This window comes from Zonotrichia leucophrys, chromosome 2 (assembly GCF_028769735.1).
Source record: "Zonotrichia leucophrys gambelii isolate GWCS_2022_RI chromosome 2, RI_Zleu_2.0, whole genome shotgun sequence".
In the NCBI taxonomy this organism is placed as follows: domain Eukaryota; kingdom Metazoa; phylum Chordata; class Aves; order Passeriformes; family Passerellidae; genus Zonotrichia; species Zonotrichia leucophrys.
The window spans coordinates 96,965,300-96,992,387 of NC_088171.1; the positions used below are offsets into that span (position 1 = coordinate 96,965,300).

The 27,088-nt window shown below is 33.7% G+C and overlaps 1 protein-coding gene across 7 annotated transcripts in view; it reads left to right on the forward strand.

Annotated features, from left to right (window-relative positions):
• RTTN (rotatin) overlaps positions 1–27,088 on the forward strand; it is an 80,479-nt gene that overhangs the window by 20,997 nt on the left and 32,394 nt on the right. For 5 of the 7 annotated variants that reach the window (XM_064705762.1, XM_064705763.1, XM_064705758.1 and 2 more), the window contains 19 exons: positions 54–179; positions 2,277–2,396; positions 4,148–4,287; positions 4,541–4,712; positions 5,639–5,738; positions 6,749–6,837; positions 8,955–9,072; positions 9,338–9,434; positions 10,557–10,625; positions 10,953–11,141; positions 11,835–12,074; positions 13,470–13,614; positions 14,406–14,560; positions 15,799–16,018; positions 17,707–17,835; positions 19,099–19,206; positions 19,837–19,995; positions 21,339–21,410; positions 24,798–24,990. In XM_064705762.1, the coding sequence (XP_064561832.1) occupies positions 54–179; positions 2,277–2,396; positions 4,148–4,287; positions 4,541–4,712; positions 5,639–5,738; positions 6,749–6,837; positions 8,955–9,072; positions 9,338–9,434; positions 10,557–10,625; positions 10,953–11,141; positions 11,835–12,074; positions 13,470–13,614; positions 14,406–14,560; positions 15,799–16,018; positions 17,707–17,835; positions 19,099–19,206; positions 19,837–19,995; positions 21,339–21,410; positions 24,798–24,990 (2,641 nt within the window). The remainder of the gene's footprint in view (positions 1–53; positions 180–2,276; positions 2,397–4,147; positions 4,288–4,540; positions 4,713–5,638; positions 5,739–6,748; positions 6,838–8,954; positions 9,073–9,337; positions 9,435–10,556; positions 10,626–10,952; positions 11,142–11,834; positions 12,075–13,469; positions 13,615–14,405; positions 14,561–15,798; positions 16,019–17,706; positions 17,836–19,098; positions 19,207–19,836; positions 19,996–21,338; positions 21,411–24,797; positions 24,991–27,088) is intronic. The other 2 variants (XM_064705764.1, XM_064705760.1) reach the window with 1 other exon arrangement.

The following is a 27,088-nucleotide window of genomic DNA, read 5'->3' on the forward strand; positions in this document are numbered from 1 at the left end:
GGTAGTGGAGACTGACTTGAATTTTTAGCTAACCAACTTTATTTTTACTGAAGGACTGTCTAGGCATCCATAACATTGCGAAGCCCGTGCCATCAATCTGCCAGGGAGTGCATTTTCTTCTGCAGCCTAAAGTGTTGTATGAAATCTGCACATTTGGCCTTCAGGAAGATAAGAGTGAGGTACGGTGTTTGCTGGCTGTGTTTGTAAGCTGGTGTGCACGCGGAGTAGGTGTTGAGATTCTCCATAATGGTCTAATGCTTACCTGAAGTTTTGACCAAATATGGTCTCTTGCATACAGAAAAGATACGTAAATAGTAAGGTTGTAGTAAATGGAAGAATTTTTTTTATACAATTAATTCAGAGACAAGATAATATTATGTGAATAGGATGCTATTAACTATAATAAAGACCAATGGAAAATGAAATAAGATAGGTTTTTTTTACTTTTTTCCTGTAATATTCAGTAAAATATGTGTATGATGAAAAAGTGTGTATGGTGCTTCACATTTATGGGAAAAATGAACTTTGAAGTCTCAAGTTTTGTAAAATTGGAGTAACCTGTGAAATAGCTGAGGAACAAAAAGACACTTTAAATCTGCAAGTATTTGCTATGAAATTGTATTTCACCACCACAAGCATCTGTGTTTAATTATAGTTACAGGAGCATTATAGAAGTGTTCTGTAACGTTGTAGAATAGGACCAAATTTCCATTGGGTTCATTTATATGCGTGACTGCTTAACGTATGTCCACTAGCCTTTAGAGCTAAGTAGGGAGTTCTGAGAGGACAATAAAGTTACTTATGTTTTTTATGACAACTCCTTTATAGCTGATCTATAGCATCCCTACAGTCAGAAAGAACATTGACTACCAAATTATTTATATGTTTTTAGCTTCTTTTCTGGAATGAGATTTTCTTTTAATTCAGTACTATGCACAGTTCTGTTTAAAAGTGATTTTTTTAGATGTGAGCATTTTAAAGAGAGAAATAAAATGTCTTTGAGAACGTATGTTATGTTTATGCTTTGAATGTAATTTATCTTTTTCAAGGAAGGCATTTATTTTGGCTACTGTATTGGATATGTTATTAAAAAGACTGGGAGTTTTCTATATTAGTGTTAGAATATATTTCTATATTAGTATTAGAATATATATTTCTATATTCTTTTTGTTCAAGCAAAAGAAATAGATTTCAATTGATACTGAATTAAAAGAATCAGAGCTAGTGCCTATTTACAAATTTGTCACATTTTGTTTTCTACCTTATAGTGCATTTTTATTATATTTCTAACAAAATAGATAAAGAACATTGTATCCAAGTATTTTTAAATTTATATTACTTCATCCTGTATAACTGCTACTTAAGTGTTCATAAAGTATCAGTTCAACCTTTTAGACATTGAGAAAAAAATTGACAAGAACCTTGTATTTCAAGCTAGGCTTGATATTTGCCATATGATTCTCTAAAGCCAGTCTTTCTCTAAAGATAGGCTAGAGCGATATTATTGCAGGCTGTCCTTGTTGCCTGGGGTGAGAGGATTTTTAGCTCTGGCAAAAAATGCAGGGTTTTAGCTGCTGAAGGTAGGTGTTTTCACACTACTATATAAGAGTTAATTCTGATAAGCTGGGCTTTTTTCCTATGTTCCCATGGCATTAATAATCTTAGCTTGTAAATAATCTAATATTACATGTTATGTAGATTATATACTGGATACGTTAATGCAGTGTAAGCGCTGTATCTTATGGCTTTTCTGGTTTTGATAGAGAACTTCAGTTGAGTTATGATACAGCTTGAAATATTCTGTAGCCTTTTTAGTTTGATTCTTTGCTTCAGGAAAGTGAATTGGCCACATAACAGGCTTTAAGTCTCTTGCCTTTCTGTGTCTTCAGAAGCATATCATAGACTGGGAATAAAATGCCCCAGAAAGGCAAAGTCAGGAAAGAAACGAAACAGAATTTCTTTTACCTGCAGGATAGAGGGACCAATAGGTGTAGAAGTTTTAAGTAATAATTTATTTTATTTCAGAAAAGACAAACCAGAGTTCTAAGGAGAAAATGATTTTGTGCTCTTTAGGCAGCACTATTTGTGTGTTTTCTCTTGGAGGCTTTTCAAACAACTTAATATGGAGTTGAACTGATAATTTAAGTGTAGCATTCTGCAGTAACAATATTTTGTCTTTGACATATTTTTGTATAAGATTTCCAATTTTAGCATTGACAAACTGACTTAGACACATTGGTGGTTGCATTAGTGGTTTGGTTTTTTTTGTTATTGAGCAGGTGAACTCTACAGCCAAGGCCATTCTAATACATCTGTTGCAAGGACGGTTAATGATGGAAGTATTGACTTGGAACAAATTTATTGAGGCCCTCTGTCCTGTAATTCCTGTTTTACAGGTACTTCTAAGTGCTTTAATCTGAATTTGATGTGTTCAATCATGTATATCAGGTCAAGTAGCAGATGGAAAACAGATAAACAGTAGCATACCTACAGATTTGTTCTATTGGGTGTCAAATGGAGAAATGTTTTATAGATGTCCTAATATCAGTAAAGTTTGTTAGTACATTGAATTTGTAGACACATTTTAGCCTGGTATTACTTGTGCATGAAATTTGAAATGTTGTAGCATAAATGAACCAGTACTGACTGGGGCTTAAAAGGTTTGAAGATACCAGGGGATAATGCAAGTACAGATTAAAGCATTCATAATTACTGAAATGTCCCCCATGTCTTAAATTTGAAAACTGTAGCTTCTCTGTAATAATAGTTTTCTGATCAAATACACACTCACAAAATAGCAATCAGCCTAAGCTGTTTTTTTAGTATATTTAGATACTTGGTTTTGGTGGTTTTGTTTCCAATATTATAGAAATATCCCTTAAGCTTTAATCTTCATGTTTCCAATAATGTACAGATTTGATTTTCATTATTTTTACTCTCAGCTTGATCTAAATTGAGCTTTTGCCTTTCTCAGTTGGATTTTCAGCATAATTGCTTCATCTGGATTCTTTACTGTTCTTTTACTAGTACTTGGAATTTCCTTATTGTGATCTGCCCTCAGTCTTCCAGATTAGGTATTTTGCTGTGTTTGCCTGGTATCTGGTTTTTTTGCCTTATTTCTCTCTTAGTTAATAAATTCAAGTATACCTTTTGTCTTCATTTTCCCCAAAAAATCACATTCAATAATTATACCAACTTCCTTGTTTCCCTGCTGTGTGTTCATTAATTGCCTGCACCTCAGTATTACCCTAAGTTGCAAAAGTAGCTTGTATAACTTTTACTCTGTATGCAAGTTGCACAAAAATCAAGGCAAAAATGGGGAGAAATTGCAAATAAGATGGGCCTTGAAATAGATGGCTCAGAAAGAAAAAATATGTAGAGGAAATATACTGAGAATTTGAACGAGAAGGGAGAAGGGTTATTTCAGCGCTTTCTCAACCCGTCATTAGAACTTTTTTATGTTATGTGCATATATATCTTACAAATGATTGATATTCAAGATTAAATAGTTAATAGATTTAATAGGGCATTTACTATAAGATGTAGGCTAAATGTATGAGAAATTTTTGTGAGTAGAATTTCCCTCTATTCTGTAGCCTATAGTGGCTTTGTGCAATAGATACCAGAGTAGGGTGTGCCAGAGGTCTGTGTTTACCAGATGCATTTAAATGCATTGTATTTTGCTCTACTTGTAAAATGTTTGCAATATCATTACTTGATATAACGGATTCCCTTTTGTCTGTGTATGAAAATGCTTTGATGAAGATCTGAAAATAGGTAGAATTTAATGTTTTAAAATAATTTTTTTGTAGGGACTAAATTTTGTTTATTGAAATGGAAACTGGTCTTACAGAGCAGAATTATGTTAACAGATTGAATGGTGAAGCTTTGGGTCAAAGCACCTCTGAACTATGTAAAGAAATCTTTAGTTTATATGAAGGATCATTTATTATTTTTTTCACAGAGGAATATTAATCTGCAAAATTTGAATGTTTTCTTAAAAATAACTGCATAGTTTTTTTATGTTGCTTCTTCTGCACCCTCCTTTAGACCCTAAAATGGAATTAATTACCTTCTCTACTTTGCTAAGTTAATAAGTGGATTTTTATAATTCTGTAAATTTTTGTTTGTTGTTTGTTTCACTTAGGGTTATGCTGACACAAAAGATACTTTAGGTAAATGCATCCTCTCTTTGAGTGAAACAACCTGTGACAAAGGAGAGGGCATTCTCCCAGGAACTCCCAGACTACAGGCTGCTCTGCGCCTTCTCTTCTCAAAAAAGCAGCTGTAAGTAATGCTTTGTAGCTTTTCAGCGCATCTTCTCATCTTGATGACAGTAATGTCTTCTCCTAAATGTTATGCTGTGTCTTGATTTGAAAGGTTAATTAATAAAGTCTGAATTGAATTACACCCTATATTAACTTTTGAATTACACCCCACATTAACTTTTAAAACAAATTAATTTCTAACTATACTGCTCAAATTTTCCAGTATGAGTATGAGTGCTTTATATATTTACTTTAAGTATTTGTTCATTTAGGGTTCGTTCTGTAGCTGCTAAACATTTAGCATTCCATGTTCTTAATGAGGAAGGGGCAAACCTGAAACGCCCGTGCCTGAATGGTAATGTCCTTTCCAGCATTTCAAACTTATTTATTATAGAGGGAGCTATGGAGCTAAAACTGGATGATAAAATGAACTCAATAATTAAGGTTAGTAAACTCTTTCTAAATTTTGCTCTTCTACCTGTCCAGTCTCTGAGTTTTTACTTTCAGAAGTTTGCAGTATTTCATACAAATAGCCTTGCTTCATAAAAAGAAGTGTGTTGATGTATTCTTTCTGTGTGCACTGAAACAGAAGTTCTTGTGCTACCATTTGCAACACTAAGAAAAAAAAATCATTCCTTTTTTCCTTCTCTGCAGAAAAGATTTGATTGCAGAGAACACAGTCCTGGTCTGTTCATAGCAATTTCATTCTGCATGGATAGAGTCTGATTTTTTTCTAGATTATTTTTTTCTAGATTTTTCCTCACAGAAACAATTTTTACTAAAGCAGACACAAATAATTTGTAATATTAAATATTTTAAAACCGATTGCAAACTTATGTCTGTGTTTACTTAATATTGCTGCTGTTGCAAAGTGTAAAGCAAATCATGAGTGTATGACTCAAAGGAATACCTCTTTTTTTTTCTTTCTGATTTCTCATCTCCCTTTTATTCTCCTTTCTTCATTCCCCTCAATACTTTCACATTAACAATATGGTAAGCAAATGCTTAGATGCTTGACTCTATTGCCATTAAAAAGTCAGTCCCCTTTATAGACTTTAAAGCATGTTCTAGCATTTCTGTATAGTGTTGAGATTCTGTAGTTCTACATAAATTAGGCATTATTTGTTAGAAGTCTGCAGTTATGATGCGCTGGAAACTGGTTTTCACATTCCACAGAAGTTATTAGAGATTTGTTGCAAAAAGATTGTAACCTAATCCATTCCTCTTACATGTATGTAGGATCTAATCAAATACATTCTGATAAAGAATTAATGTATTTTTTCTTTTCTGCTTCCTGTTAGGAAATTTGGCTGGTTACCTTGTTTCATGGTAGCATACTGGATGCAAATCTAATCTTGTTTTACTTTTAGGCAGAAACTGTTGAAAAGCTGTATGATATTTTGACTTCTGATGCTGTTGACCTAGTTTTACGGAAGTCTGCAGCTGAGCAACTGGTTGTTATTTTAGAAGGTAAAACTCTTCAGAAAATTTGTATTCATGTGCTGGTCATTTGGGAGCTTGAAGTTTTGCTGAGTTGTCTGTATGCTTGTGCTAAGGGTCATTTTCGTAATTTTTATTTTATTAATTTTGGTAGAAAGAAGTGATTGAATTGCAATGCAAGTAAGCAGTCTTGGAGCATTATTTCCCTTGGTGCATAACTGTAGAGTTTCAAAGACAGCTTGATGTCTTTATATACTCAAACTCTAATTCAATAATGTTTTCTCCAAAGAATTTGGATTCTAATGAGAGCATGCAAGTTCTTTACCATGGGAGGGTAAAATCTTAGATAATATTAAAAATATTATTGGAAAAATTGCCACAAAAATGAGGAAGTGTATCTACTTTATCTCACAAAATATATGTAGTTATGACTGCAAAAAATTTCAGATGTTTCAAAATTGAAACAAAGCATAGGATGAAATTGTGAAGGAAAAAAATACAGTTTTATCAGGACAAATTTCAGATGAAGGATCACTTTTTAGCTATTAAAAAACAAACAAACCAACCCAACCAATTCAAATATCTTACCTTTTTGCTGTTTATGTTGTTAAATATTCTTAAACCAGCTACTCTACAGGGTGATATCAGTTGAAAATACTCTCTTGGTGATTAAGTAAATACCATTTTCAATTCCATATTATACTGTTAAAGTGTTTTAAAATATTTGAAGTGACATCCTTGTTTGACTAAAATTGAGTTACAGTGGCATTACTGTAATTTTTCAGTGTAAAATTCTTGTGGGAATTTATGGAATTTATTTAAGAATGTGGTGTTCAACAGGCTCCTATAGTCAGGTAAAAATACTTTGAGGAGGCTTGCCTTGCTAGAGATCTATATTACTGTTGATTGATTGGCAATATTAGAAACTTACTGTAGATAGCAAAAGTTTGTAATCTTATTAAACAATATTAATATTAAGCATTTTTATATTAAATTTGTGTGAAACCAGTAATTCTTGCTGTCTTTTGGTTTTCCTACAGATACCAAAATGCATGACATTCTGAAAAAGTTAGGTGTGATAGAAAAGATATTGGCCTACCTTAATGAGTGTGTACATGTGGATGGCAAGGTAAAAGTACTGTCAGAGGTTCTTGTGCAAGCATTGCACAGCATGACAGCAATGGAGTCTGCCTTTTCCTAGACTTGCAGCACTGCTCTTTGTGCATTAGTGCTGCACTGAATACAAGTGGTTAATAACAATTATAATTAAAATGTGTATTTTGCTCTAGTTTTGATAATGCTAAGATTCTCCTAATGAGAGAAGCTTGGTTTCCCTACCTGTGAGAAAACATATCCAGAGAATTGTGTATGGTGAGGTTCTGGAATGTACCAGAACTTCCCTGAAAGCTTTCTCAGTAGAGTCTTACTAAGCTTTCTTAACAAAAGAATGTTAATGACCATTAAAAAGCAAAATGTTATGTATAATTGTATCTAAACTTAAATTCTGAAGCAAATTATAATTAAAAATGAGATGTAATTGCATGATGTCCTATTGTAAGCAATTCAGATTAAATTTCAGGTATAAATAAGTTTCTGACCAATAGAAGATCACTTCACCAGGGAGGGTCTCTTGGTGTAGATGATGGAGCTTTCTGTTTTTGTAATATATGGGCAATCTGATGCTTGATTTTTTTTTTTTTCTGGAATTCATTCTTTGAAATCCTTTCATGCAAGCACATTTAAACTATAGTAGGTGCTCAATGTAACTTCAATAGATAAAGTTTTTTGGCTTCTTGAATAGTATTGTTACTGCATTCCAGCAGTTGAAATCTTGAGTCTTTTTAAGAAATCATGAGAATTTTCTTGTAGTAATGACTTTTTTTCCAAAAATGTTCTAGAGAAAAGAACTGCTTGATATTTAGTGGACTTCTTTTTTTTTTTTTTGTCACACTAATGAAAATTACTTCTTCAGAAACAGCAGTTTCTTCCCTCATATTGTCAGTATCTAAGATTATCTCTATGGCATTAAAGAATGTTTTGTCCAATTTATGATCTCTTGTATAGAAGTACTGTGTAGAAGTAAACTGTTCTAATACAGTTGAAGAAATTGAAATACTGGGTTCCTCAGGTTTCTGAATGTTGCATTGGTTTTTATTATGTCAGTTTTATTGTACCTTCTTTAGAGAGAGAAAGTAATGCAACTGTTGTTTTGGTTTGGGTAGTGAGTAGATATTGCTCAATAATAAAGAAGGACAAGCATGGGAAATATATTGCCCTGAGCAAATTCTTCATAATCAAGTAAGGGTCCAGGGTGAACTTTATAAAGGGCTAAAAATATTATTTTAAAGTTTAATTTAATCCAGGAAGGGCTCAGGCAACAACTCTCTAGGGCCTGTGACATTAGGACACTGTCCTGAAGGAATCTAGTCTAGATCTTTGGTTCTCCCCTTGAATGTTTTTTTTTTATTTAATCATAAAACCGATATCAAAGAAAAATAAAAGAAAAAAATCCTACATGTTCTTAGAAAAGTGGCCATTGAGGAAAGAAAATAAAAGAAGTAGAGAAATAAAAATCAGCATCTAAATAAGGCTTTATATATAACTGTGCAAAAGATATTTTTTCCATACTAAGTAAGTAGGGGGTTTCATTCATGTGGAATGAAAATGAAATGTATTTGTTGATGCTGTTTACAAAACAAATTTTAAAGGCAGAAGCTCATAGGTAATGATACTGTGAAAGAAATACTCTCTTCTCATTCTTAGGAGCTGTGACTTTGGTTGTATTTTTGGCCATTCATTGATACTTTAACTTTTAGCAAGCTGCTTTCCATTCTCATGATCTGACAGGCTGGGACCCAGAAAATTAGTATGATCTGACAAACTATTTACATATTTTTAAAATTAATAAATTTAGATGGTTATAAATACTTGGTGTTTTTTTAAATCCTTCAGCATATATACTTCTTAAAATTCTATAATTTGTAAGCAAATGTTATAATTCTGTTATGAAGCCAGCGACCAATAAAATTACCATCAATTAATAATAAAATGAATCAACAAGTAAATATTTTCTTAAGAAAATGAGATTGTCATCTAACTGAAATATGCTTGTCTAAGGAAGTTCTACACTTCTCTTTCACAAATGATTGAATATATTGCTTAATAGTGGGACAGTCTGTGTTAATTGTACCATAATAAATTATACTGATAATTGTATTTATTCAATCTTTTTCTCTTTTCCTGTAGCTTATGGAATCCTTAGTGGTACCATGTCTGATACTCCTACGCAAAATTGTGTGTGCTGACCCAGTTGTTCGCCTGTCCCTAGCACAGCAACCTTCTCTACTGCTTTTGCTGTTCAGAGGTGAGAACTGTGTTTGCATGTAATGCCCCTGTCAAAAGATGTTTAGATACTTTCTTAAATACCTTCTTAAGAACTTTGGATCACTTCATGGTATCAGATTCTGATATTTAAAACAGAAATAACTGTGTGCTAGTTTTCCCATATTGTGGCATGTGTTGAAAGTGTTGGCAGGAAACTGTGGAAAGCAGTTGCTTTTAACTAGTGTTCTTTTATGTATTATTAGTTATCAGTTTTTTCTAACATGTTTTTAAATATCTTTATTCAGTTTCCCTGATACTCCAAAGTGATCGTGCTGTTTTAATTGAAGCTGCAGTATTGCTTTGTCTTCTGTTGTTTGATGAAGTAGCAAGAACAGAAACATGGTATGAAAATCCACTTATTTCATAGCATAATGTCTAGACAAATTTTAAGTTTTTAATAGAAATAAATTTTATTTATCTCCAGACAAGTTATGCTCCAAACTTTTGTAGATCCAAAATTTCATACTTACAGTCCAGATTGTTTCAATAACTGAATTACATGCTCTGAAGGCTTACATGGCATGTTTTTGCACTCTGTGTCACAGACATCATTTGTGAAAAATCCTTTCTTTAGGATTTTTCCCCTTTCTGAGAAGCTGTGGCCTCAGCAACAAAATGTAAACAATGGTTATCTGCTGCTGTGGAATGCAACAGGTGGATCTGTGATTGGTCTCCTGTGGATGTTTGGATCTACTGACCACTCATGGCAGAGCTGCTCTTGCTTTCTGCCTGGACACAGAACTTTGTTTATTCATTCCTTTTCTATTCTTAACAAGTTTCTGAGAGCTTTTCTCTCTATTCCTATTAGCATAGTAATAATGTAATATATAGCATAAAATAATAAATCAAGCCTTCTGAACATAAGGTCAACATTCTCTCCTCTCTCTTCATCCTGAAAAACCCTTGCAAGCCCTCTAACACTCTGAATACCTTAGTGTTAATTTTATTTTTCAAAAAACCTTGATTGGTCTGTAATCCATCTTTTCCATGAATGGAAACTACACAAATCAAATATCTAGCTGTAGACGTGGTTTTTAAACTTAATTAGAATTCTTCTATTTACCTTTGCTTTAACTGTCGCAGTTGTCTTCAGACCTCAGCTTACAGTATTTTATCATTTAAAAGCTGCATGTGTGTGCAAAAATGTGCTTTTAGAATTCACACATGTGAAATATACTGAAAATACTTGTAATGTGTGGTTTTTCTCTAACAGAAAAAAGGAAACAAGTATGTGGAGTTTTTAATGTACAGTACATCTTCAATAAGTATTCCATATGTGTGTGATTTAAGAAATATCTTAATATTGGATAATTATGTAGAAATACTGTTTATTAATACAAATTATTCACCAATGGGTTACTTCAGATTTGGCTAAAGAGAGAAATAAGGAAATAACGTGTGTAGTACTAGGAGAAAATCAAATCTTAAAATAGAGCATAATAATTATGACTTAATCTCTTGCAGGGCTGATGGCATAACCAGTAATAATAACGAGGCACCTGCCTTCAGTTTACCTGTTGCTGTTGTTAGAAGGTAAGTGTGGGTGCTGGCTGGTTGGTTGGGTCATTGGTTTTGATTGTTTTACAGTTAACTGCTGATTTCCATTTGCTGTCCTTCCTGAAGTATGGAAGTGGTAGAATGAAGGGAAACCTTGATCAAAGCATTTTTATGATGATGAAATCAGTGTTTTTAAATAGGGATTTTTTTTCTCCATGTCTTTGTTCTCTGTGAAAGAGTTTCAAAAACTTCATTTGCAAACTTACAAGCTGATCATAATAGAGCATTTAATTTAAAAATGAGCAAACAAATTCTCACCAACCACTTTGAAAAAAATTGTTGTTGTTATTTGTGTATTTTTAGGTACCATCTCCCAGTCAGGATCACTGCTCATCATGTTGTAAGCCCTAATACTGTTGTGGTGCCATTGTCTTCTGAGTGCTTGGCTATGAAACCTGTGGCAGATATGCTTAAGATGGCTTGGAATCTGTCATGGTACCATGGCATTGAAAACCTACTGCAGCTGGTAAATTATGAGAAGGAAACAGAAACGTGAGCCATTTTATCTTTCATTTTAAGTCCCAATATATCTCAATTAAATTAGTGTTTCATGAAGTTTAAATAGCTTTTCAACTTCAAGCAGCAGTTCAAGCTGTTAGTTGTTTGAGAATGCTGTCATTTAAATGTAAAGGATCACATCCCAAGAGGATGAAGGTATGTTGTCACAGCTAATGTTTTACCTAAATTGCATTTTTACATGAAGTCTGGAGCTTGATCTAACTTTTATTGATAATCAGGCTAATTCCAAACAATTTTAAATGAGATCTGTGGCTGTTTTTCTTTATAGTCATTAGGGTTTCTTAGGGAACTGACTTGTTTTTCCTACTATGTAGACCCCCAGCTATAAAGTTGCATGACTTTCTTTTGGTTTTTTTGAAGGTTTAGATTTCAAATAAATATTCTTCTTAATGGTAATATTAAGAACTAGTATTTAGGTATCATTTTTCCAAAGAACTCAAAACAGCTCATGATTAACATGCGGTGGCATTGTCTTTGGTTTTAATTTTTTGTTTGGTTTGGTTTTTTTGAAGGGTTAGCCAAGAAAGAATTGGCTAACAAAAATGGTGTTTTGAGCCAATTTCTGTTTTATCTTCTCAGTTAAGCAGGAAGGGGAAGAAGTCAGCACTCTCTGAAACAGTTTGTAAAGATACTGTCTGTTAATAATTTTTCTCTATGCCTTTTCAGATTTTTAGACTCGCTAAAACTTTCCTTGGAAGACATTCTCATATTGAAAATAACTCACACAGACTATGGACTGCAGGATTGTCTTAGTTTGATCATTCAGGCAGCATCCCATAGGGATGTTAGAACTGCTCTCACTAGGCTCAGCTTCTATGTCCTGAATGACAGACTTGCATTAAAATGCAGTTCTGGGCCTTGTGGAACCACTTTAAAAAGCTTTGTTTGGCAGAAAGCAATGAACAGGTAAGCTATTTACTACAAGAATCCATTAAAGATTGTTGTACTAAAATGGTAATATTTTTACTTTTTGTATTTTAACTTTAGGGAATTGATTGTCAATGCATCTCTGATTCTGATAGATATGTATATATATACACACACATCTATCTGTCTACCTACCTACCTACCTATCATATGTCTGTATATTTATATATTAGATATCTATTTATATCTGGGCTGACAGGAACCTTAGGCAGCTCAACAAGGGGAGGTGCAGGGTGCTGCACCTGGGGAAGAGCAAGCCCATGCCTCTGGGGTGAACCAAGCTGGAAAGCAACCTTGCAGAAAAGGGCCTGGGGGTCCTGTGGCACATCAAGGTGAAAATGAACCAGCAGTTTGATTTGCAGTAAAAAAGGCAATTGTTATCCTAGGCTGCTTTAGGGGCAGTCCTATCAGCAAGTTGAGGCAGGTGATCCTTCTGTTCAGCACCAGTCTGGAGCTCTGGGTCCAGTTTTGGACTTGCCAGTATACGAGAGAATCATATGGAGCTCACATACTGGAGAGTCCAATGAAGAACCATAAAGATGATGAAAGACGGGAATATCTTTTCCTTGAGTAAAGAATGAGAGGACTAGGACTGATAAATGTGGAGGAAAGAATACTCAGAGTGAGGATCTTATCAATGTGTACAAGACCCAGAAGAGAAGTTGAGGCCAGACTCTTTCCAGTGGTGTCCAGTGAGAGAAGGAATGGCCACAAACTGAAATACAAGAGAATCCTTGTGAATGTCAGGAAGCACTTTTTTACTGTGGAGGTGACCAAACACAGACACAGGTTGCCCACAGAGCATCTCTATCCTTGGAGTCACTCAAAAGATTCCGGGACACTGTCCTGAGCAACCAGCTGCATGTGTCCCTTCATAGGCAGGGTGGCATGAACAGGTGACCTCTGCAAGTCCCTTGCAATCTCAAAGATTATGTGATCTTGCAATTTATATGAACAAAGCCATCAAATATTTAAAATTCTATATTTAAAATAAGGGCTACTTGAAATGCATAGGTAAACGTTGCTATTATTTTCAAATGCTGATATTTAATAGATAATTAACTTTTTATTTCCTATGTGACCCTGCTCAGATTTCTCCACAGTTTACTAAAGAGAATTCCATTATTAACATATGTAAATAGATTTAAAATTTGCATAACTATTTTGCATAACAATAAAAACATTAACAGTATATTGTATATATTGGTGTATCATGGGCCAATACTGTACCATATTTGCTATATATATAATATATGTATTTACTCCGTATAATTTAACATTTGCAGTTGTAATTTAACTCCAGTCCTATTAGCCTGAGATTTTAAATGCTCTTTTATAAAGGTGCAAGTATGAAAGCTTTTATTTGTATTGCAGGTTTCTACAAGTGCTTCCAGCTTCAGTGGAGGATGAAAAGCTTTTGGTAGATGTCCTAAGATTTTTGAACAAATTGCTTAGAGAGCAGAAATCAAATCTGGAGTCAGACCATCTCAAGTGGATCTTGAAATCATTGCTTAAAAATGTAAGAATGGGGTTGTGTATATACTTGCATGATTTGATTGACCACACAATTGTACTTGCACACACGTGTGCGTTCCTGCAGAGCTGCATGGGGGTGTGCTTGGCTACACAGCTATGAATGTATTACCTCTGCAACATGGAAGAGCATCCATTGTCTTACAAAGGGTGTACTGTGTTAAATACAGTCTGCATGCACTTGCATTTTCCCATTTGCAAATACAGTCTTAGCATTTGTGGAAAAATGCTTGTAGACTTAATTTCAATTACTTATAAGACTACAGATACTTCAATTTATATCGCTGCCTGGGAAATCTATAAATTGTTTTGAGTATGACCCATTCAATACATTAATAATAAAACCTTAAAGCCATTTGATATGAAGTCTTTCAAGCAGCTAAGAAGTCCAAAATGCAGCCTGAACTAATTTTGTTACTATGTTTTCTGGGTTTTTGTGATCTGGTTTTTATTGCTGGCTACTGCTGTATTACTTTTGAGTTTTCTTTCATCCTTCATAATACACTGTCTTCTTAATGCCAGGATATTTGAAAGGCCTTAGCAGTAGATTCTTTTATGGCATTTAGTAGATTCAAGATTCAAGTTAGTGGTAGGATTATAGGAATTTTTCACTTAACTTGTTGCAGTTGCTTCTTACTTAAGTAATCATGGCATTTCTGGTTTATAATGTGTGTGATTTGCAAGTTCTCAACAGAAAAAAATTTGCTTTAATGAAGGCATTAAAAGAGGATTTAAACAATGCCGTATGTGACTGTATTTTTTATTCTTTTCTTTTAGCCGCCAAAATCCCTTACGGGCCTTCTGGTGCGACCAGAATCCCAAGTGCAGGATGAAATGGATGAAACACAGGCTGCTGTCAGGCAACGACTGGATAAAGAACTCATTCGTCTTTTTAACCTCTTGTTAGTTTGTTCCATGTCTGTGACTGACAGGTACAGTGCAAATGGACCTGCCTCTGTCATTCTGACCAGGCATCATAGCACCTATTGCTGCTGAATTTTGGTCACAATTTGAATGTTGTTACAGCATGGCTCAATTGCTCTGAACCATGAATATACACTCTAGAAGTGAAAATCAACATTGGATATTCCTTTTGACTGTAAAATCAGGAAATGAACCAGGAAATTTGAAAGAGAATGTGCTAGTGGTCACTTAGCAAGTGGATAATTAAATGGATTGCATGGAGGAGATGGGCTATTTCGCTGCTGCAAATTTGCATGAGCAAATGGTGACTTCATTGATTTTGTAGCATGTATTTATAGCAAAGTAAAACATTGAAATATTGGAAACAGCAATAAATGCTTATTTTCTTTGAACTCCTTTTTGGCCTATTTGCAACAGCTACTTTTAGCATGAAGTTCCAGCCTTTTTCTGTCGATTGAGCAAATACAGAAATTTAAATTATTTTTTCTTCAAATTTCTCATAAAACTTTTCCCACATTAAATCTCTCCATCCAAATGTATCTTAAGAGCTAATAAAATTTCAATTTAAGATATTTGATTGTTTAGTGTCACAATATACCTTTGTGTATATTGTGAAAATATTTTCAAAATATCTTTTTCTTTATTTCCACTTGGTTATTTTCTAAAAGCTTTGACAGTGGGAAAAAGGCATATTATAGAAATCCATGCTAGTTATGTATCTCACACTCCTATTTTTTTAATCTATTTAATTCTAGATTTATTGTGTTTTACAGGAAATGTTTTAAACTTGTCTCGTGAATCGGAATGAAACTAAGTGTAACAGGCCATACATATAAGAGTTAGACTTGATAATCCTTGTCTGTCTCTTCCAACTTAGAATATTCAAGACACGGTGTGATTCTGGAACTGCTTAGTTTTGCAGCTCTTCTCAGTGTGTCATCCATTGTCCTCAAGCTCTTGCTCATTGTTTAGCATGTTCCTTAATAATGAGTTATATCTCATTAGTCTTTTTTAGTTAAGCTACTTCATTGTAATCAGATGCAATGTTTTCAGAACCAAGGAAAAGCTAGAAATGACAAATTTGATTTCATATTACTCTTTGCATAATGTAATATTAAGTAATTGAGATGCTGAGCCTCACAGGCTAACAGTAAGAAGAACCAGGCATTGGCCTTTTTCAAAATGATTCTTTGTAACAGCTTCATATTGATGGTTCATCTGTTTTGTTTTTTGACAATTAAACCAGAGAGAGCTTGGAACTTGCTGGCTCATTCAGAACAGAGCTGGCTCTGAAGCTGCTTCAGTGCTTAAGGCTAACAGATGCACCACATTTTTATGGACTCCCATCACTGGAGAGAACATTACAAGGAATGGTTCATGTTACTGCACTTCCAGGCTGGAGTACCTATTCTGCTGCAGTTGATCCTGTCACAATTTGTAAGAAATATTTAACAGGTCTTCTTGAGGTGAGTAGCTTATGCTCTTAGTTATCTTTTGGTTTGAATTCTGGTAAAGAACTGTAACTAATGACAGTAGGCTTTTTACAGTGTACTTTTAGTGAATGTTGTCAGTAGCAATAGGTGTGGGAAGGATGCTTTTTCCTGCTAAGTAAGTAGGAATGATATGGAGACTAGATTGAGTGATGTGTGTCTGTAGTTGTGAGATTGGTTGTATTGCATGTGCTTTCATCATTGGTTTAAGAGGTAATACAAAGTGACTGAAGTTTTAAGCAAGATAAAAAATATATCTGGTGTTTTTAATAACTGAAACTCCAAGAGGAAAAATCCAAGTTAACTTCCCCCAGGCAAAATCCACATATGAAAGGTGGTCTGGGAGAATAGCTTGTTGAGTAGATTGTTGACACAGAGAAAGCAGAAAAGAGGTAATTCAAGGGGCTGCAGTTGTTTGAAAGACAAAATTTCATTCTATTTTCAGTGTTCTTCATGTATTCCAAGTGCATGGATGTGTTAGACAGCTAGCTTCTGCTCCTAAAATTAATGTCTTTTGAAAACTCCAGCCTTCTAAAAAAGGAAAAGCATAATGCTGTCTTTCTGTTAAACAGAATTAACATCTTCAGTAGTGCACTTTTAGAAATTTTTAGTTCAAATACCAATACATCTGATGAAGAAAAGATATAGTTTTAGGGGCCTTAACTTGCCAAGATGTCTTGAGTAGAAGGAAATAAACATTTTAGACCTGTTTGATAAGATGAGCTCTGTCACTTGAAGTGTAGACTAAAAATGGCACTAAGGTTATAGATGTTGTCATGCAAATGAAAGAATATTACTGCTAAAAATAATAATAAATATTATGGCATGCAATGAACTTGTGTGTGTAAGCTCTTGTTGAGAAGAATTAGGCAGTTTTATTTGGCCTAAATATGAAAGTAAATGTGGGTGTCTTTTGGAGGAGAATGGAGAAAGTGAGTATTAAGAAAACTTCTGTGGGCTGGGACACTGAAAGGAAGAACAAGAGCAGAAATGCAGTGGCTTAAATCACTGTGTTTTTGTGGAGAAAAATAAATCTAGAAGTGTAACTTCTAAGATGATTATTTTTTTACAAAGTATTTTGGGGCATATTTTGTTGAAAGCAGCATGTCTTTTAATATGCTTTTAATGCCTTTTAATATGGTTACTTACTTGGTCAGACACTTTATTTTATGTTAAGATCCACTGACCTTTATTTCTGTTTATTAGCATTTGATATAGAAAACTGATACATTTCTTCAAATCACCATGAAGTATATAAATGACACTTTCTCTTGAACACTGAATTTTGAAATGAAAAATTATTTTTAATTCCAAACATAGCAAAAGAAAACCAAAAGAAAAAAAGAAAATTAAAAAAAAAAGAAAATAAATGAACTTTCAGCTCCTTGAAAAGAAACTTTCAGGTTTCTATTCAGCTTAGAGCTTACTATTAAGCTTGACTATATTCTTCATTTCAATAAATAAAAAACTACAGTTGTTCAGAAGTTTAAGTGTATAGGAACCCATGACATGACCAAATGACTCAGAAATAAAGAAATTGTTAAAATTCAGCTAGAAATCTATCAACTTTCATGAGTTTAAATAATGATTTAGTGTGTAAGACAGTTTGTACTCTGTGTGCTGTTTACAGTAAAGCTTACATGAACTTGTTCCTCCACTCTTAGGTCATCTCATCATTTTATGTTGAGTGGGGGGGAAATGCCATGTCCTTCATGGGAAAAGGTGTGACAAAAAGCACAGTCCTTTGCTTGCTTCACTTGTCTCACGAAATGATGGCTCAAGCCAAGGATATGGTGAGTGCATTCCAGTTGTCCTTATCTCCTCACTGGTGAGGGCTGTGCACAGAGATTTCAACTGCTGGAGTTCAAAGATAACTTTCTGTCATGATTTAGGAATGGTACTCTCCAACTGAGAGTTTAATCCTGCTAAAACCAGACCAACTCTTCCTTCCCTTTCAACTAGAAGCACAAAAGACAAAAAAACCCCACATTGATCTCATTTGGTCTATAATCGTAGATAAATGTACAGGATAGACTATAGTATACAAAATGAAATTGGTTTGTAAATAATTCCGTGGATTTTGAAAGGCCTTCTTTCAGAATAAGTGTCATTTCCTTTTTATAAAAAATGAAGCATTGGGATTTTCTATAGGATGAATAAATTCCAAAATTTATAACATCATTATTTCTTCAGCCTCACAGACAACAGGCTTTCTAACCTGTGTTTAAACATTTATGTACATAGGACTTTCACAATTGTGTGTGTGTGTATATATGAAAGAATATGTACATACATGGAAAAAGGATTGCCAGATAAAAGGAGCTATCATTATATACTAGCAAAATTCATATTGTGCTTTGTGTTCATGTACATGTTTGAGGGCTAGATTTGCCAGTTTAGTAAGATAGCCTTTATCATGAAGCAGTTGAAGCAAATTCAACAATTAAGTATTATCTTAAAGAATTAAAATCCAGTCTTCCTAATATCTGTGATAGCCACAAATGAAAACCTTTCTTTATGGTCAAGCACACATGTAATTAGAAATTGCAGTATACCTGCTTCTCCAAATTCCAGGTGTCTCTTTCTTCAGCTCTCTACTCCTTTTTCAAGATACTAGGTACTGGAAGAGTTTATTAAAATTGGGAGGGGACAGAGCTTTAAGTACACTGCAGGGAGACAGCAGGCTCCAAAGACTTAGATCATAAATGCATAGATGAAGGTGTGGACTTGATTTTTTAAGTATCATTGCTAGTATCATTGCTATTATTTTCTTGTGTTTCTAAGTCATACTCTGTGTTTATGGCAGTTTTACTGTTGAGACTGTACTAATAATTTTTAGTCTCAAAGAAATTTTAAAACCTGGCTGTTGTTTACAATCATGTGATTTAGTGTCAAATCCTTATGGAAAGAGAAATACAAAATTATCCTTTCTCTGTGCAATTAGTGTTACACAAAGCTGTTTTAGTAGTTGTTGGTAGCTCACACTGTTAGTACACTGGTATGGATTGAAAGATTTATAAAATAATTTCTTAATTTGTTTTCTGTTTGCTAATCAGGACTGGATATCTCTTTGGTCTTTGCCGTATGATAGTGGTGAAGAGCAAGTTCTGTCACATCTAGGTCTGGCATGGCTGGTTCCTTTATGGGTAGATAGAGATCCTGAGGTTTGTTACTGTGATATTAACTTCATATCTTATTTTGACCTTTAAACATTAGAAAATTTTTGATTAATTAATGTATTTAGTAGTAGAACTGCTGTTCCGAATTATTTAAAATGTTTCTAACTCTATCCTAAATAGCAGTAATAATACAGTAGGGAGAGTGTTTCCATATAAACATCATCTAAGAAATCCTTCCTTGTGTCTTGTGCTTTCATTAGTCACTCACTGTCATGATTCATTGGCAGTTTTTCTTGTCATTGCTGTAACTTAGCTGCAAAGCAGAAACATTTACATGATCTAAAAATTCAGAGCAAATGTATTTAATGGAATCTGTTAAATTATGAGTTTGTTAAATGGACTTATTTTCAAGTGGTAAAATATGAAGAATATTAAAGATTATCTTGCTTAGTTTTGAATACTTAAAAATAATTTTGTTTATTCACTTTGCGAATAAACACAAGTGAATTTAGTTGTGATTGTGAGTAGAGAGCAAGAAAAATACAGGAAAAGAGGTTGTTACTTTTGAAATTATTCTCTTAAGCTCCAGATTCAGTTGATACAACTTAATAATAAAAAAAAGTATTGCTAATTACTGTAAGAAATACCACTTTCTGTTATGCTTGTATGTACTAGGTCAGATTTACAGCACTTGGAATAGGATCAGCTCTTACATCTCTTGAAATGGGATGTATTGCTTTAGCAGAAAGCTGCCAGAATATTTCAGGAGGCCTGTGGGGAACGGTGATAAACATCCTTCTGGATCAATCTGAATGTAGCATGGTTCGCAGGGAGGTATGTTTCTTGTGTCCTTCTGCTGTTGTAGATTGTCAATTTGTAGATTTTGATTATGGAGAAAAAAGATTTTTTATTTTTTATTGTATATATCATTATCTGACGCTGCACAGCATCTGCTACTTTGTAAGTTAAACACTACCTGATTTAATATAAATGTTTAGCTGCTTATTTAGAAATTGCATAAGAAGGAGCAAATACAGATTACTTATTTCAAAAGAGAAATGACAAACAATACAAGTGAACTCATAAAAACTTCTAAAGCTTACTCGGTAAGATAAATAAGTTGCCAAAGCATAACTAATCAGTGTGATTTTAATGACTGCTTTGTAACATTTATGAATGCTTTGGTACAAACTCATCACCTGATCTGCAGTAAATACGTGTTCATTGCAGACATGAAATATCTAATTTATCTAAGCACTAAGGTTTACTGGTGAGAACTGAAGGTCTATACTATGGTAGAACTACACATAGCATTGTATATTGATGAGTTTAAGATCTGTACATTTTATTTGCATTTTTTTACAGTTCTAGTTGTAAAATTTTCCTTCTGTTCTAATCAATAAGAAATAAAAGCTCTGACACTTGGTGACTTGTGTTTTTCCCAGCTCTGCTGCTTAACTAATTTTATTTTCCAAAGTAATATTTGAAATTATGTCTTAAAATGCCTTTGATAATGTGTCCTTCATTATTTTATTTAACTCCAAATTATTGTCTCTTAAGAGTCACATCATTGACAAAAGATTGACAAAATATATAAAAGGAATCTCAATCCATGCACATGACATGTGAAGTGTGTGTAATATAAATTAGAAAAACAAACATGCTGTGTATTTATAAAAAGGAAAATATTTTCAACATGTCTCTGTCCTAATGGGTTCACCACATTGTCCCAGTTATTTTTTAATAATTAAAAACCCCAATACATAAGGACAATGGAGTGACTAATTATAAACAATTATCTAGGTTTTTCTTTTCAGGAATTTTTCCCCTAGTAATTGTAATGCTTGTTCTGTACAATTGACTGTGCTGAAACAGTGATGAAAGTATTTTATAAATAAATTTGTTTCCTTGTGGTTTCCATCCCATCTTTTCCTTGTCTTTTTTTATACCAGCCTGCTCTTGGGCCATGCTCTAATGACATCTCTTGTAAGTGAAGTTTGAGGGCCTGGAAGTTATATCCTTCTAATTATTTTTTCCCAGCATGAACATAAGAATTCTGTATATTTCAACATATATCTGAAGCAGTGGAATAATATGTAGACAGTACTCTTCAATCTGATGTGGCTTTTTGAACTGTGATGGCTAGATGGCAATACTGATGCTTTAATTTCTTTCAGGCTGCTTTTATTCTACAAAATCTGCTTGTGATTCCAATCCCTACAGAAGACAGGAAAGACTGTATTTGGCAAGTGAGTGACTATTAAATTTGATAACAGAGGTCGTGGTGTCGTAGAGAGATGTCATTCGATATGAAAAGTTGTGTCAGAATGCCTGTATAATAGGAACTTAAAAAATTACATGTCTAAGGTTACATTTTGGAAAGAGAAATAAATGGATAGACAAACTTCTCTCAAACTTTCAGCAAGCTCAATAAAACAACCAAATTTAGATTACATATATGTTGCATTTCATGAATGTAGTATCTTTGCTAGGAAACTTGCTTACTTATATGGTATATCATTAATGTTTTAGGATAGAAATTGATAATTTATTTTACTCACACTTGAAATGCAGGTAAAACATGATTTGAGGTGCATGAGGAAGAGGAAATGCTGTTAATGTGATGTTTATAAAATGTTTTGAAAGAAGCATGAAGCAGTTTGTCACTTAAGTCAATTTAAATGCTTCTTGAAGACAACCGCTTACCCAAAGTGAAGGGAACTTTAGACCAGGTTGCTTAGGGCTGTTTCCTGTTGGATTTTGAGTTTCTCCAAGAATGGAGACTCCACAGTCTCTCTGGACAACTTGTTCTCATGTTTGGCTACCCTCAGATAGAGAGTTTTTTTCCTTAGGTTTAAATAGAATTTCCTCTAGTTTTTGCTCGATGCCATTTCTTCTGTCACTGGATACCAGTGAGAGGAGTCTATCTCTCTTTACCTTCCCTTATCAGATATTTTTTAAATTGATAAGATGCCCTGGAGACTTTTACAGTTCTGTTCTTGAGTCAGTCATCTTATTTTACTCTCAGCAAGTCTGGTTCATTGTACATCAGGATATTTGGATCTTAGCTTGCAATTTTTAAATTTTTTTGTGACCTTCATATCTGTTTTTAATGTCTGTCTTGCTCCTTTTAGTGTGTGAGATTACCTGTATGGGAACAGAGTATATTAGTTTTTGAAGAAATTTGCTGATGCAGCAATATTATTTTTAATCTGTTCCTTTCTGCAAAAGATCAAGTTAGTGCTGAAAAGCATTCCAGCTGTTTTACTAGGATAAGTTATCTACGATTCAGCTGCACCCAAAATTGATTATGCTATTTCTTGGAGTTGAATTATACAGAATGTCTCATCTTTTCTTTACATGTAATCATAAAAGATGTGGAAGCAATTTTACAAATCTGGCCCTTGTTTCAGTCTTACTACTTCTAATTTATCAATATAAATAGTAATTGCCTAAATTCATAATAGTAGGGGGTAACAAGAGGGCAGCCATTGTAGCTTGTCAATATAGACTCTATTAAAAGTTGCTTTTTAGCCTTTTATAAAAAAATTCAATTACTATGGTGAGGTGACAAAAATTGAATCCAGTTGCACAATTCTGGATGAATTCCAGTGCAATTAAGAGAAGCTTTGAGTCAATGTGATTCTTATTAAGAACTGCATTTAATGGAAATTGCTCATCACTTAAAAAGCGTTCATGCTGAAAGATGTTATCAAAAAACACTTCATGGTTACTGGTAAATTAAAACTGTTCAAAATAAAAACAACAATTAAAACTGTAACATACCACCAGGATAAAATTTTATATTTCAGAGTAACGTTTTTCCTTTGTACTGAATAATGTGATTTGTCTGTTTCCTTTAGTGCCAGGAAGAAAAGGAGAGCTATTAAATGGATCTTGGTGAATAGTAGGAATACAGTGCTATAGCCAAATTAGAACATTACTATTTTATTCCTTAGGCATATAGGACTGGAAAAAAAAGTAGAAATAGAGTTCGCAGGCCAGTATCTTCATGAGAATGTCTCTAATGTTACTTTTGTCTAGTTGATCTGCTTTATAATATTTCATTTTGCTATGTTACTTAAAAAATTTCCTACGCTGCTCTTTAGTCATGAGTCAGGCCAACCTGTGTGAAGCACTCTAAGAGTGCAGCAGACTGTGTTGTATAAAGATTGCTGAAGTGAGAGCACTCTGTCAATGTAATTGATGAGTAACTCTTTCAAGGCCCCCCCACTGTACAATAAAGTATCTGGCATGGCTTTTGAAACTGGCAAAGACAATCCTGGGCAGTAAAATTTGGACTAAATTTCTCAGCATTTCCTAAGTTTGCACTTGTCATAGTCAATACAGTCTAAGTCTATTGCTGACAGTGTATTATTAGTGTTTTATAATTCATCATAAATAGTTTACTTGAAATGCTGCATTCTGCCTCAAACTGTTCAGCATATCTCATTCTCCGCTAGCTGATGTAAAAGGCAAGTAGTGAAAATAGTTTTTGCATTACAGAAACCAAAGAGAAATGAGAGTAACAATCTAAAATTTTGGTGATAACTTATCTTGTAATACAAAACAGTATTACTGCTTCTATTGTATCTGGTTTTGGGTTTCATTTTTGTAATTGGGAAATAAACTTGTATCCAGTGTAAATGAAGGGTTTGAGGAAGAGTCACTTGAGGATAAATAGTGTTTTCAAATTACTTATTTTCAGTTGATCCAGCTCTGCTCTCTCCTGACTGCCAGAGAAAGTTTCTAACTAGCACTGAAAGTTTTTCTTTCCATAATTTTAACTAATATATTTTTGAACTACTGCAGGATGCCCTCTAAAACTACCTTCCTGAATGTAATTGATTTGAATTTTTGAGTTCTTCTGACTTCTTTGCATTTCTAATTTTTATGGTCAGTCTAAACAAGATTATGTGTAGCTTAATAAAACTTTTTGGGTTTTGTGTTAACATGGAAAATACTGAAGAAATATTTAGCAAAGGTAGTCAACTTAAACTGTTATTTGAAATATGACTAGAATCCATTATCTTAAGGTATGAATCCACTGCTCTAGCAAATTTTCCCTGATGTCAGTATTTGAAAAGAAATAATTGAAAACCATACTTCAAGGAGAATTTTTTTGGTTATGTCTTGTTTTCTACAATAATCTTTTTTCACAGAAGATTGACATAGCTAGATGTAGTATAATGATGGTATACTTCAGGGCAGGAGGACTTTTTCAGGATATTTAGTCTTATCTAAGTGTTGTTTTTACCTAAGGAAAACTTTTTCATTGCTTAGTACCTGTAAGTAGAAATAAATGAGACATTAAAATTGTAAAGTCTACTGATACATTTACTGTCTTGAAGCCACTCATTTACAGCTTTTCATGAGTTCTGACCTAACTGTTAGCACACTTATCAGGACATAAATAGCTGTTTGATTTTTCTAAGTCATGACAGCTTTTGTAAAATATAATGATTTAGCTCGTTAAAATCTTAATTTCATTTTTGGAATTTATTAGTTACAGCCTGTAAACCAGTGTACACACATATACACAACATTAGCCCTAGTTAGGGTGGATTTTTCTGACAGTTCGTTCTATATAAAACATTTCTTTAAAGTAATGATGTCTGTGAATTTAATGTCTTCAGGGTCCTTGTGTGCATGATGAAGAATCTGGCCTCTCTCAGACAGGAATACCTGCTCTTAAAGCCCTTTTGTATCACTGCCAGTTCTATGAACATGTGAATCAGATGGTGAAACACTGTTACCTGGGATGTTACATGTTTGATTTGAATTCTTATAAGGAAGACAAGCTCAGCATAGAAAAAGGTGGTGTAACTGGTAAGTGATGTTGCTGTAATCTTCTGGTGTTTGAAACCTACTTAAATAAAGTGTTACCTCCAATAATTCTGTTCCCCTCTATATAAGAGGGGAACATAATGTATATAAACCCTGTACTTAAATATGTTGTGAAGTCAAAAGATTGCTGTGAGGATTCAAGTAGATAAGTCTCTAATTTAGTTCAGAAAAAGTTCTGGGCTGTTATTTACATCTTCAGAAAGTTGAAAATGGAAAAGACGTAATTGGTTCTGCAGTAAATTTTCTCCCAAAATATTGGGGGTAAAATACTTTTAACAATTTTCACTTTATGACATCCAGTCAACTTTCATACAAGGAAAATTTGGGAAAAATAAATACATTAACTTTACTTAGATTCCTGTTTCTTCATGTGTTCAGCTTCAAAGTTACATGAATAGGAATGGACTCTAATAATCTGCATTCTAAGACATTCAGATATGGAATTTAATTCCTAGACTGATGAAATGTAATACTCAGATTGGGGTATTATTTGTATATTTTTAACCTGTATTCCCTTGGAATATCTCAGCTCTAACTTTTATATTTACTAACAATTTATTGAACAATATTTCTAAGGCTCACTGTGATGTATTGTGGAGACACACTTCCTTGTCCAAATATATCTGATGATTGTAAGTTTAGAAAGCTAGGGGATTTTTCAGAGATCAATTAGTAAAAGCTGTCACAGGGCAGAAAATTAATGAGCGGTTTTTTTTTTTCCTTTTCTTACCTATTTTTGTGGACCTTAATTTCCATATTTCCGTCTTTTAAGGCTGCTGATCTAAATAGTTCTTTTTAAGTGTGTGTCATGGGTAGAGAGGGAGCTTCAGACTAAGTTGTTTAGAGAAGCCCTGCCACTGAGTCCCAAGGTGCAGGAAGGACCCCTTTGCTCTTTAAATGTCTTCTTAGAGAGGAACCTGTCTGCGGCTGGATTCAAACCTAGACCCAGACCTTTTCAGTGGTGTAAATCTAAGGAATTGTAGAGATGTGTTTCAACCTTTTTCTGACTTTATGTTGTGAGATTAAGGGTTGCAAACCAGATATATTTATATAAAAATGAATTGCTTACTATGATAAATGACTAGACAAAAAGATCATAATCAGAATTATTTGCTACACAGTATAGAAGGTAAAACTGCTAGTGTAGTATAATGTACTATATGAAAGGAATTATGTTAAAGCAACTACATTAAAGCTGACAAAAAAGAAACAATTGTTAAGTAGAGATTGGTGTTACTCACCCATGAGAGTTTAAAGTGATTGACTGTCAGTCATATGTCTCAGGCCAGCTGGGCCTTAGGATTTTTAGATAAGAAGTGGCAGACATGATAAAGTATCCTTCAGCTCTCTATCAGGATGCTTAACTTTTGGGGTCGATGAGTCAGGCTGGTTTAGTGTAATTCAACACCAAAAGCAGCATGACACCCCCTCTCAGTTCACCACTTAGAGCTTTACAAATTAAAGTATTGTTTGAGTTGTTTTGCACATTCCAGGCTGAGCATCCTGCTGGATTCTGCATTTGGTAAAGCTGTTCCAGAGGCATGAACAGAAGAGAAATGTTACTTCCCCAGCTAAGTTATGACTTTATGACAGACCCAAGGAAAAGGAGCATTCTTAGTTAACTAACTGAGAGAAATACCTTGCCAGTACACAAAATTCCAGCCATAAAAATCCTCAATTTCTTCAGCGTCTGCTTTATTTTATCTATAAGTGTAATTTTTCAGTCCAACCCATTTTGCTGCTCCCATGGTTCTCTAAATTGTGACTTTTGGTAGTTCTGTGAGCTCCTGTAATGTCATATCTAATAGTAACTGAAAATGTAGAATGGTACAACTTTTCAGTGAGCAATTGAGATACATTTTATTCAGAGTTTGCAAAGCAAAGCCAGAAAATACAGTATTTCAGGAATAAGAAATGATATTTTTGTTTCTTTAGAAAGGGGAGAACAGGACCTCAAGCTTATTGGGTTTTTCCCTATGTAGTTTTCTCATATTTTTTAGGAATGTATAAAAGTCATCTTCAATGTAATGTTAAAAATAAGATTGTTAGTTCAGTTTAGTAATTACTAAAGATACATATA